Here is a 13867-nt window from a genome sequence, read left to right on the forward strand (position 1 = left end):
GCGTAACAAAGAAAAAAATGCTTAACGTTTCGGAAAGTTTGTCTCTTTCCGTCGTCGGAAGCAAAAAAATACAAAATATAAAGAAAAAAACTACTTAAAATATTTAAATTCAACTATTCGAGAACACTTTAGTTTTTTTTAAACAGATACGTCTACAACATACAAGAAACCCTTGACGTTCTGTTAAATTGACACTATATCAAGTTAAACTTCAAAATTAACAATTACTACCTGATAACAATTACTTAATAAGGTAAAACCAAAAAGCCCCAAACTCTCTGTATCATTATTTTTAAATTTTTTGTATGTTGTTTATTTATGTTATGTTCTTTAAAATCAAAAAAGCGATTGCCATACATTACTAACATCTACAGATGCATGAGCAATACATTTATTTTTATTAGATTGTATTAAAAAAGCCTCTTTAATTTTTCTAAAGTAGTTTCTGTTTGGGTTTTACGCAGAAGTGTTTACAAAAAATAACTATTTTATTTTGTAGATTTTCTTGCAGTGCAGTGACGAAATACCCATATAGGATTTTTTGGAGACAGCTACATTGCTTTCGACATGTCGTCTGTCGAAATAATATGCGTTCAGGAGGGACAAACTATAACTATCACAAGTATATTAATAAATAAACAAAAGTGTGACAAAATATTAAAAAAACTTACTTTGCTAGACTGGCATACTTTTGTATGTATTCTGGACCAGTTCGAAATGCCATTTCCACCACTTCTGAGAAATTTAGAGTTGGTATTTGAGTTCTTCTACTTAATTCCCTGGAACATCGAAGTAGAATATGCATGCAATGAGTACATATTATGCCCATAGCCATTGTACCAAAAAGACCAATTACCTACAAAGACAGCAATTATTATTACACCTTAAAAATTATAGGGTTGGTCTCTTTTCCGAAAATAAAAAAAGTATTTTATTTATAAACTACGAAACACTAACAAAAGGCTATGAAACTTACCCATCCTGCATTCCTGAATGCGTCTGGCATGGCCAGTATCCCTGTACCAATATTCCCCTTGAGCAAGTGGACCATGGTATCAAAATTCGAGGTGGGATGTTCGATATTCCTGTTGCCAAATGGGTCATCCGTATCCGAAGCCACATTCTCCATATCTACCACCGATGTTCCACCAGCCTGGTAATCCGCATCCAGCAGATGTTGCTTCTCTTCTTTTTTTGTGTTTGTGGACATCTTTGTAGGCTTCCTGCCCTACGAAAACAATAGAAAATGTTGAAATAATGTTATAATGTTTTAAAAATTTTATAATTAAAAATGCAAGTACCTATACAATTATACAAACAATCTAGCATTATAAAAAATCATTTTTAGCCGATCATACCAACAGATATGGTAGGCTATTAAGATCGACAAAATACATTTTTTTTAATTCTGGCCATTAGTTTTTGGTGGGGGTGGGAGGTTGGTAAGGGGGTATGGGAGGAGGTTAAAAATTTTAAAAAATCGTAACTCCAAAATTACAGTAGCTAGCGAAACGTGGTTTTCAATTTAAGATTAGGAATAATATTTGCAACAAAATTTGTAATAACATCAAAATCAGTCAAAGTCGCAGTTTTTGAGATAAAAAAAAAAGAAAAATTGAAAACCGCTGGATCATTACTGGGTTTTCTTTCTTGTACATTTAATGTACTACCTATGTTGCCATATTATGAAGATATTAGGTTTTTTTCAAAAAAATTCACAATTTCAATTTTTTTTGCGAAAAAAACTAAATAGACGTGTTTCTAGGGTCGAAATATACCACCCCTAATCATATTTAACATATTTGCACTTATTTAAGACTCACCCTGTATACAGGTTGGTCCGAATTGTATTCCGGAAACTTCGGCAGCATATTCTGCAGATAAAAATAAGTAAAAAAGTTCGTATAAATGTATGTCCTAAAATGTTTACTTTCAGAGATACAGGGTGTAGAAGTTTCATTTTTATTTCGATTTTATCTAAATAATTTCTGAAGTAACGTCAATATTTGGATGGATATTGGTGTCTGGGAATTTTTTGACATGAGAAATTTGATTTTGATGTCAACATGACTCCTACGTGTAGAGGGCGCCACCTACATATTTTTTAACTTGTTTGAAGAGTAATACATTTGTGTCAGTACCTGTATTAAACTACTGAGTAAAAAAAGGGTTTAGGGACTACTGAGTAAAATCGCTACGATTAATGGTTCTCGAGATATTTGGAATCGAAATTATCAATACCTGACATAAATTAAACATGTCGACTAAATAGTTATTAAACTGAAATCATAAATTTGAAATGTTTTTGTGCCAAATGTTCAACAGAAACTGTTTTATCATCATTTTTTCACAGAAAAGTTAATAATTAATTTAAAAAAAAATAAAAATTTCCCAAATCTATTATTTCAGTCAAGTAACTATCCACTCAACGTGTTTATTTTTTGTTTATAATGATATGTATTGACTATTTTCATTCTAAATATCTTGAGAACGGTTGCTCGTAGCGATTTTTACCAAGACATATTTTTTACGTAAAGTATCATGGAAATGTATATTTTTTCACTCTATAGTTTTATACAGGTATGGTCGAAAAGTTATTAGTCTTCAAAGCAGTTAAAGCACATGTAGGTTGCGCCCTCTACAAGTAGGAGTCATATTGACATCAAAATCAAATTTTTCATGTCAAAAAAACCCCAGACACAAATTTTCATCGAAATATTGACGTTACTTCAGAAATGATTTAAATAAAATCGAAATAAAAATGAAACTTCTACACCCTGTATCTCTGAAAGTAAGCATTTTAGGACATACATTTATACGAACTTTTTTACTTATTTTTATCTGCAGAATATGCCCCCGAAGTTTCCGGAATACAGTTCGGACCACCCTGTATATGAAATTATATTTGAGTTAGATGCTACACGATGTTGATAATTAAAACATATTTATTAATTTCGAATTTCGACAACTTATTTCTGAAAATGTTCTTCTGCTACAATTTACAAAGCGTTTCAATTTTCATTGAATATGTCAATTTTTATAGCACAGAACAGGTACAATTTGTACCTGTTCTGTATTTATAGTTTGCAATTTGTTGTCAATTTTTAATTTTCACCCTAGTTTAATTCATTTACGCATAACATCACTGCCACAGCAAATCAATAATTATTTATTAATAATAATTATTAATATAAACTTACATCTGCTAATGAAATTCCTTTTCATTCCCCAAAATGGCACATTGTAATCAGCATCAATTAGAAATAATCATTGTTTAAAATACTTTAACAACACTAAAAACAACTTCAGGAGAAAGTTAAATAAAACTTTAAATAAAACAACTAGATAAATATAAAGTGCTGAAGACACATGTTCTCAACGACTTACTACCTATAAACCCTAATACTAATCATTTCAGTGTAAACACTTCTCTCGATATTAATTTAATTTCATGTTCGGCATTAAAAAATGCAGAAGTTTTTACATTTCTATCCATAAAAACACCAAATACAGAATACAGTTATTATTTACTAATCACAATATTTAGGTGTTGGAAGGTTAAAATTACATTGGACAAGAAATTTTAGTTTACTAGTTTACTTGTATTTCATTGTCTAATTTGAGGCATTTTATAGTAAAAATACAACATGAAATTAAAAACTAAGTTATTTTTTTTAAACAAAGAAAATAAAAAAATAGAGACTTTTAAACTTTTAGAGCCACTAAAATACGCTGTCTTTTTGGTAATGTTGCGAGCCGGTGTGGACTCGACCTAACCTCACAATATGGCCCGCCCTCGGATGACCTTAACATCGCATAGACACCACAATGATTCATTCGTTCGAGAAGAATCGAGACCCACTAGAATGGACTAGTACATACGAGAACATTCGAAAACCTTCTCTATGCGCCTAACGATCTATGGACTATTCTAGATTTCTTTTGCTGTAGGTATAAAAGCCGGCGGCAGTGGCCTAGAGAAGGCAGTTATAAATATACAGTTGACGCGCTAAAACTAAAAATAAATTCTTAGTGATAAATCGTTTGTAAATAGTTCTATAAGTCTTTTATCGTTATTATTTTTGTTAATTAGTGTTAAATAAATAGTGTTTAAATAAATTGTGACTTTCTATCCACACGGAACCGACGAAAAACGTAACAATTGGTGTCAAGTGTGGCGTGTGTGATAGACTAGAAAAATAAAAAGACTAACAATGGCTCCGAAGAAATTGTTGAAAGACTTGAAAGTGTCGAATTAAAATGCATACTGGAAGAGAGGGAATGCGAGACAGATGGAAAGAAAAGCATTCTGCAAGCCAGACTGAGAGACGTTTTGATTGAAGAAGGTGAGGATCCTGACACCTTTTGCTTTGAGCTGGAAGGTGACCTTGACTCGTCCTTACAAAAATTAGAAGACAATTTGAATAATAAAATCAGTGATAAAAAAATTATGGAAAATTCCCAGGATTTAATCAATACATTAGAAGATAAGATCATCGAAAATTCTAAAGATATACAGGCCAGCTTTAATAATAAAATAGTAATTTTGGAAGAAAGTTTTAACAATAAAATAACAGAGATTGAGGAAGATGTAAATAGAAAATCGAAATTTTAAAACAAGAAATAGCAAAGGCAAATTCACCAAAATGTCAAGAAACATCGGGCACCGAAACTAGTCGAAAATAAGTATATCTCAAAATCAGTTATTAAGCCTCCACAGTTTGACGGAAAACCGCTTGGGCCAATTATTTTTGCCAGTTTGAGGCCGCTGCGAGCGAACGGATGGACAATCGCTGAAAAGGCTACCGCTTTGACTGTCGCACTGCGAGAGATGCGACTGATATCCTGCAGACACTGTCACCATCGGAACAGGGAGATTATCAGCAATTGGTACGACATTTAGAAATGAGGTACGGCCAAGCTCATTTGGAACATGTCTATCATTCCCAGCTAAAAAATCGCATTCAAAAAGCAAATGAATCTCTGCAGGAGTTTGAAGCCGATGTAGCCCGTCTCGTTCGCCTTGCGTACCCTGCTACGCCCGAGAATGTTATGGAGCGGTTGGCAGTACAGGCATTCTCCGACGGCTTACGTGACAACGAAACAAGACAAGCGCTTCTCCTAGCCCACCCAACGCACTTGGTGGATGCTTTAGCACGTGCCCTAGAATTCGAGGCCGCGAAACAAAGTTCTCGGTCTTTAGGAAGAGTACGGGCTATCGACGAATGTTCCGACCAATCCGTGGAAGGGATTGTTCGGAAAGTAATGGACCAGTACATGGGCAAGAAGGGACCGATTCGTTGCTGGAACTGCGGACAGGTAGGATACGTGCGAAGCCGTTGTAAGGAGAAGAACGAAGAACCGGCTTCGTCGAGGTCGGAAAACTACTAAGGGTCGAAATGAAGGGGCACACGTCGACCTGTACCCAACATGCCCCAACGAAAACTGCTCAAGTCGCCTCGCTACAAAAACTATCATCAGACCGGACATTCTTAAAACATCGAAGAAGGTTAAAACAACACAATGGCGACTACGTACAGCTACAGGAAGCTCCGCTCTCATCCATGGAGAGGTAGATCTTAATTTTGTTATCGGAAGCACCTGTTTTAATCATCGAGTGTTAGTAGCAGACATCGAAGATGAACTTATTCTCGGAATGGACATCATGACCACTAGAGGTTTTGAGCTAAACCTCAAACAAGGAATTTTGAAAATAAATGAAGAAGAAGTGGTTCTGCATCGAAAATGTGAGGAGACGCTTCGCGTGGTGGTAGCAGAAGATGTTTCGATCCCTGAGCGCTGTGAGATATTTTTGGATGGTTGCCTAGAAGGTAAAATGAATAATGGGAGTATTATTCTGTTGGAGCCAAGGAACCATGACAGCGAAATAGGACGAGGGATCGCTGTTGGAAAAGCCCTGCTACGAGCGAAGAAAACTGTACCGGTGAGAGTAATGAACACGAATTATTATTCTGTATCCTTGAAGAAGGGAACCCTCTTAGGGTACTGTTGTTCGGTCTCCTCAGTCGTTCGAAGCGTGGAAGCCTCCAAAGTTTCGACTTCAAAAATTCCGGACAAAATGGTGAAGGAGTTAGTAAACGTTAAAGGATTATCTCCCGAAAATAGAAGAAAATTGAGAAACCTGATAATCAAGTATCAAGATGTGTTTGATAAAGGAGAAGCAGGACAGAGAGGTCGTACCAATTTAGTACAACACAAAATTGATACCGGAGATGCACGACCAATCAAACAAAATCCGAGAAGACTTCCGCTCGCCAAACGTGAAGAAGCTGATAAAATCCTTCGAGAAATGAAAGAAGAGGGTGTCATCGAACCATCTAACAGCCCGTGGACATCGCCGGTAGTACTAGTAAAGAAGAAAGACGGTACCACCAGGTTCTGTGTTGATTATCGGCAGCTCAATAATGTTACCAAGAAGGATAGTTATCCCCTGCCGAGGATAGACGATACTCTAGACACGCTGGCGGGGTCAACGATATTCTCTACTTAGATCTGAAGAGTGGATATTGGCAAGTCGACATGGCGCCGAAAGACAGAGAGAAGACAGCGTTCTCGGTGGGCTCCGGACTGTGGCAATTTACCGTCATGCCTTTTGGATTGTGCAACGCGCCAGCTACCTTTGAGAGACCAATGGAGTCTGTGTTAAAGGGACTATCCTGGACTACCTGTTTAGTGTACCTGGATGACATCATAGTGGTTGGGAAATCCTTTGACGATCATCTGAAGAATTTGGAAGAAGTTTTCAAGCAACTAGGGAGCTCTGGTTTGAAACTTAGCCCCAAGAAATGTCATCTGTGTCAAGAAAAGGTACACTACTAGGGCCATGTAGTCTCCTCCCAAGGAGTTGCGGTAGATCCACAGAAGACCAAGACAGTGGAAGAGTGGCCGATACCTAAAGACAAAGAATATCTTAATACCCTAGAAGTCTCGTCTGGCATCAAAATCTGACCTGTCGATGGGGCCTCGCTTTGGCGAGCGAGGCCCCAACTTCGTGGAGCCTCGCTATTTTGCTCGGAATTGAACGAATAGACGCGCGGCGTTGCCTTGTTTTGTGTGTACTTTCTTGAATAGTTTTAAATCATAGTTTTAAATTTTATCTATTGCTATAATCAGTCTTTCCGTTCTCCGCACTCCGCCAGTTTACATATAATATTATCTTATATAATTCCCGTGTTACAGTTTTGGTTACCGTACTCCTCCGAAACGGCTTAACCGATTTTGATGAAATTTTATATGTATATTCAGTAGGTCTGAGAATAGGTAGTTATATACTTTTTATACCCTTAAATGATAAGGGTAGTCCACCCCCATTTTTTTATTTTGTGAAAAAACAATATTTTAATTTTTTTTTTATTTGACATTAAAAAATACAAACAACACTAAATTTTCACCGTTCTACTTTCATCCCCTATTTTTAAATAGGGGTTGTTTTTTTAATTTTTTGTTACCATCTCCGAAACGGCTTAACCGATTTTGATGAAATTTTATAAGTATATTGAGTAGGTCTGAAAACAGGTTGTTATATATTTTTTATACCCTTAAGTGATAAGGGTAGCCCACCCCCATTTTTTTTATTTAAAAAAAAAATATTTTTATTTTTTTTATTTGGCATTAAAAAATACAAACAACCCTAAGTTTTTCACCGTTCTACCATCATCCCCTATTTTTAATAGGGGATGTTTTTAATTTTTTGTTACCATCTCCGAAACGGCTTGATCGATTTTGATGAAATTTTATATGTATATTCAGTAGGTCTGAGAATACGTTGTTATCTGTTTTATACCCTTAAGTGATAAGGGTAGCCCACCCCATTTTTTTTTTTTTTTTTGAAAAAAATATTTTAATTTTTTTTATTTGTCATTAAAAAATACAAACAACCCTAAATTTTCACCGTTCTGCTATCATCCCCTATTTTTTAACAGGGGTTGTTTTTTAAGATTTTTTGTTACCATCTCCGAAACGGCTTAACCGATTTTGATAAAATTTAATTTGTATATTCAGTACGTCTAAGAATAGGTTGTTATCTATTCTTATACCCTTAAGTGATAAGGGTAGCCGAGAGGGTAGCCCACCCTCATTTTTTTATTTTTGGAAAAAAAAAATTTTTTTTTATTTGGCCTTAAAAATACAAACAACTCTAAATTTTCACCGTTCTACCATCATCCCTTATTTTCTAATAGGGGTTGTTTTTTTGATACCATCTCCGAAACGGCTTGGCCGATTTTGATGACATTTTATTATGTATATTGAGTAGGTCTGAAAATAGTTTGTTGTCTATTTTTTATACCCTTAAGTGGTAAGGGTAGCCCACCACCATTTTTTTATTTTTTGAAAAAAAATATTTTAATTTTTTTTATTTGGCATTAAAAAATACAAACAACACTAAATTTTCACCGTTCTACTTTCATCCCCTATTTTTTAATAGGGGTTGTTTTTAAGATTTTTGTTACCATCTCCGAAACGGCTTAACCGATTTTGATAAAATTTTATATGTATATTCAGTACGTCTAAGAATAGGTTGTTATCTATTCTTATACCCTTAACTGATAAGGGTAGCCGAGGAGGTAGCCCACCCTCATTTTTATTTTTTGGAAAAAAAATATTTTTTTTATTTGGCCTTAAAAAATACAAACAACTCTAAATTTTCACCGGTTTACCATCATCCCTATTTTCTAATAGGGGTTGTTTTTTGATACCATCTCCGAAACGGCTTGGCCGATTTTGATGAAATTTTATAAGTATATTGAGTAGGTCTGAAAATAGGTTGTTATATATTTTTATACCCTTAAGTGACAAGGGTAGCCCACCCTCATTTTTATTTTGGAAAAAAATTATTTTTTTTATTTGGCCTTAAAAAATACAAACAACTCTAAATTTTCACCGTTCTACCATCATCCCTATTTTCTAATAGGTGTTGTTTTTTTGATACCATCTCCGAAACAGCTTGGCCGATTTTGATGACATTTTATTATGTATATTGTGTAGGTCTGAAAATAGTTTGTTATCTATTTTTATACCCTTAAGTGGTAAGGGTAGCCCAACCCCATTTTTTATTTTTTGAAAAAAATTATTTTAATTTTTTTTATTTGGCATTAAAAAATACAAACAACCCTAAATTTTCACCGTTCTACCATCATCCCCTATTTTTTAATAGGGGTTGTTTTTTTTAAGTTTTTTGTTATCATCTCCGATTGACCGATTTTGATAAAATTTTATTTGTATGTATATTCAGTATGTCTAAGAATAGGTTGTTATCTATTCTTATACCCTTAAGTGATAAGGGTAGCCGAGAGGGTAGCCCACCCTCATTTTTTTATTTTTGAAAAAAATATTTTTTTTATTTGGCCTTAAAAAAATACAAACAACTCTAAATTTTCACCGTTCTACCATCATCCCCTATTTTTAATAGGGGTTGTTTTTAAAGTTTCTTGTTACCATTTCCGAAACGGTTTTGCCGATTTTGATGAAATTTTATTATGTATATTGAGTAGGTCTGAAAATAGTTTGTTATCTATTTTTTATACCCTTAAGTGATAAGGGTAGCCCATTCCATTTTTATATTTTGAAAAAATATATATTTTTATTTTTTTTATTTTGCATTAAAAAATACAAAGAACCCAAAATTTTCACCGTTCTACCATCATCCCCTATTTTTTAATAGGGGTTGTTTTTTAAATTTTTTACCATCCATTGAAACGGCTTTGACCGATTTTGATAAAATTTTATATGTATATTCAGTACGTCTAAGAATAGGTTGTTATCTATTTTTATACCCTTATGTGGTAAGGGTAGCCCACCCTCATTTTTATTTTTTGAAAGAAAAATGTTTTTATTTACAGTTGGCATTAATAAATACAAATAACCCTAAATTTTCACCGTTCCACCATCATCCCCTATATTTTAATAGGGGTTGTTTTTTTTAAATTTTTTGTTACCATCTCCGAAACGGCTAAACCGATTTTGATAAAATTTTATATGTATATTCAGTAGGTCTGGTTTGGTTTGGTTTGGTCACAACCTATTCCTAGGTTGTTATCTATTTTTATACCCTAAGTGATAAGAGTGGCCCACCCCAACTTTTTTTTTTTTTAGACAAATTTTTTATTTTTAATTGTTTTATAGGGAGTGCTTATTTTTTAGGGGGTGCATGTCCAAAATTTTCTTCTGGGTACACACTTTCATCACTTGAGGGACCTCTGTACAAAATTGCATACTCCTAGTCCTAGAACGGATTTTTACATAAAATTATACAAATTTTTACCCTTAGTTTTACCCCCTTAAGGAATGAATTCCAAAAATCGCTCTAATTATTCAATTACGCTACATAATAAACCTTTGTGCAAATCATCATATATAATCATCATCATATTCCTTGAACAGAATTTATTGTTCCAGAACGTTCAACCCTTTATTTCACACCCTTAGAGGGCGAATTTCCAAAAATTGCTTCTTAGTGCTAAATTACGTTATATAAGGAACGTCTGCAAAATTGATACTTCTACAACCGATTTTAACAAATTTTAGTACAAATTTTCATCCCTTATTTTTTAGGGGATGCATGCCTAAAATTCGCTTCTAGGTACTCACATTCATCATTTAAGGGACCTCTGAACAGAATTTCATACTCCTAGTCCTAGAACGGATTTTACATAAAAAATTATACAAATTTTCACTCCTAGTTTTACCCCCTTAAGGAATGAATTCCAAAAATCACTCTAATTATTCAATTACGCTACATAAGGAACCTCTGTGCAAATTCTCATATTCCTTGAACAGAATTTATTGTTCCAGAACGTTCAACCCCTCATTTCACACCCTTAGAGGGCGAATTTCCAAAAATTGCTTCTTAGTGCTAAATTCCGTTACATAAGGAACGTCTGCAAAATTCATACTTCTACAACCGATTTTAACAAATTTTTGTACAAATTTTCATCCCTTATTTTTCAGGGGATGCATGCCTAAAATTGGCTTCTGGGTACTCACTTTCATCATTTAAGGGACCTCTGAACAGAATTTCATACTCCTAGTCCTAGAACGGATTTTACATAAAAAATTATACAAATTTTCACCCCTAGTTTTACCCCCTTAAGGAATGAATTCCAAAAAGCACTCTAATTATTCAATTACGCTACATAAGGAACCTCTCTGCAAATTCTCATATTCCTTGAACAGAATTTATTGTTCCAGAACGTTCAACCCCTCATTTCACACCCTTAGAGGGCGAATTTCCAAAAATTGCTTCTTAGTGCTAAATTACGTTACATAAGGAACGTCTGCAAAATTCATACTTCTACAACCGATTTTAACAAATTTTTGTACAAATTTTCATCCCTTATTTTTTAGGGGATGCATGCCTAAAATTCGCTTCTAGGTACTCACTTTCATCATTTAAGGGACCTCTGAACAGAATTTCATACTCCTAGTCCTAGAACGGATTTTACATAAAAATTATACAAATTTTCACCTAGTTTACCCCCTTAAGGAATGAATTCCAAAAATCACTCTAATTATTCAATTACGCTACATAAGGAACCTCTGTGCAAATTCTCATATTCCTTGAACAGAATTTATTGTTCCAGAACGTTCAACCCCTCATTTCACACACCTTAGAGGGCGAATTTCCAAAAAATTGCTTCTTAGTGCTAAATTACGTTACATAAGGAACGTCTGCAAAATTCATACTTCTAAAACCGATTTTAACAAATTTTTGTACAAATTTTCATCCCTTATTTTTTAGGGGATGCATGCCTAAAATTCGCTTCTAGGTACTCACTTTCATCATTTAAGGGACCTCTGAACAGAATTTCATACTCCTAGTCCTAGAACGGATTTTACATAAAAAAATTATATAAATTTTCACCCCTAGTTTTACCCTCTTAAGGAATGAATTCCAAAAATCACTCTAATATTCAATTACGCTACATAAGGAACCTCTCTGCAAATTCTCATATTCCTTGAACAGAATTTATTGTTCCAGAACGTTCAACCCCTCATTTCACACCCTTAGAGGGCGAATTTCCAAAAATTGCTTCTTAATGCTAAATTACGTTACATAAGGAACGTCTGCAAAATTCATACTTCTAAAACCGATTTTAACGTTTTGTACAAATTTTCATCCCTTATTTCTAAGGGATGAATGTCAAAAATTAGCTTCTAGGTACTCACTTTAGTCACTTAAGGAAACTCTGTACAAAATTTCATACTCCTAGAACTAACACTTTTTGTACAAAATTTCACCCCCCAGTTTAGGCTATACATTTCCAAAAATCGCTTATCAATGTTCAAATGCGCCACATCTGTGCAAAAGTTCATACTCCTAGTAGGTACAGATTTTTTTTTGTAAAATTACATCCCTTTATCTAATTACACCCCCTTATGGGTCGAATTTTAAAAAATTACTTAGTTGTGCTCATCTTAGAGAACGAATTAATATTCTCCGTATTTACTCCAGTTTCCTAATACTAGCACAGATAACACATAATCATACTAGTTAATTTTTTATTGGAATAGAAGTAATTTTATTAGAAGGTACAAAAAATTAAAAATCTAAAATTTTATTTTCATAGCTACGTTTTTTTCATAGCCTTAGGATACCTCATGTACTATCGAATATACGAAATATATAATCAATACATATTTCTTGAAATATCGAGAAATAAAATATGTTTGGCAACACCGTACGAAATATCGCCGCGCGTAGTCCTCAAAATTTAAAATATTAGCATTTTCAGGCTTCGATTATGTTCAAAAGCGCCACCGTATGACAAATCACTAAAGCTTCCACACGAGAGTTCTTAAAACTATAATATTCTTTGCTAAAGATAAACATGAACTACGAAGATTTTTGGGACTATGCACATACTATCGACGCTATGTACAGGGTTTCGCCACCATCGCAAAACCATTGACCAGACTTACCGAAGGCCAGAGGCGTTTCTCTTGGGACTCAGATTCTGACGAAGCATTCCGAAAATTGAAGAAGGCCCTGACTAGTGCGCCCATACTTAGCTACCCTCTTGGCAGCAGAAACTTTATATTGGATACCGACGCTAGCAATGTTGCGTTAGGCGCTGTTCTGTCTCAGATCCAGGATGGTCAAGAAAAAGTCATTGGTTATTTTAGTAAGACCTTGTCAAAACCGGAAAGGAACTACTGTGTAACCAGACGAGAATTACTAGCAGTAGTTAAAGCAGTGGAACACTTCTACAAGTATCTCTATGGAAGAAAGTTCTTGTTAAGAACAGACCATGCTGCTTTGAAATGGCTGTTGCAGTTTAAGAATCCTGAAGGGCAGGTAGCTAGATGGATTGAACGATTACAAGAATTTGACTTCGATACAGAACATCGAGATGGGGCAATCCATCGGAATGCCGACGCACTTTCCAGAAGACCTTGCCCTAAGGTTGTAAGCATTGTTCCCGAGCAGAGAGAAAGAAGTGAAACTCCTAAGAACAACTGTGGTTAATGATAGTTGGCAACCCGAAGATCTTGCAAATGACCAAACCAGTGACCCAGAATTAGGTTTAGTAATTAACTGGAAAAACACAGGCCAAAGACCAACGTGGGAAGAAGTTTGCAGATATTCGCCGAACGTAAAGTCGTACTGGGCCCAGTGGAATTCCTTGGTAATAGATAACGGACTACTTCGCCGTGTGATCGAGAGACCGGAGGGACAAGAAGAGAGAAGGCAGATCCCAGAAGTCTTGGAGGAAGTTCACAATGGAACCAGCGAAGGACATCTTGGTGTTACCAAGACACTTGGCAAGCTGCGTGAACGGTTCTACTGGGTGAACTGCAAAGAAGATGTGAGGGCCTGGTGTAAGAAATGTGACATTTGCGCAGCCAT

General features: G+C 34.9%; 1 protein-coding gene across 3 annotated transcripts in view; it reads right to left on the reverse strand.

Moving 5' to 3' along the window:
- The window catches only part of LOC115874599 (proton-coupled amino acid transporter-like protein pathetic), a 40029-nt gene that overhangs the window by 5367 nt on the left and 20795 nt on the right, over window positions 1-13867 (reverse strand). For 2 of the 3 annotated variants that reach the window (XM_030889803.1, XM_030889802.1), the window contains 2 exons: window positions 977-1228; window positions 672-856 (listed from right to left, as the gene is read on the reverse strand). In XM_030889803.1, coding sequence (XP_030745663.1) covers window positions 672-856; window positions 977-1228 — 437 coding nt within the window. Of the gene's footprint in view, window positions 1-671; window positions 857-976; window positions 1229-3200; window positions 3420-13867 lie in introns of those variants that run through there. The other variant, XM_030889804.1, reaches the window with a different exon arrangement.

The sequence above is a fragment of the Sitophilus oryzae genome, unplaced genomic scaffold (genome assembly GCF_002938485.1).
Source record: "Sitophilus oryzae breed Bouriz unplaced genomic scaffold, Soryzae_2.0 scaffold_1297_pilon_pilon, whole genome shotgun sequence".
In the NCBI taxonomy this organism is placed as follows: Eukaryota; Metazoa; Arthropoda; class Insecta; order Coleoptera; family Curculionidae; genus Sitophilus; species Sitophilus oryzae.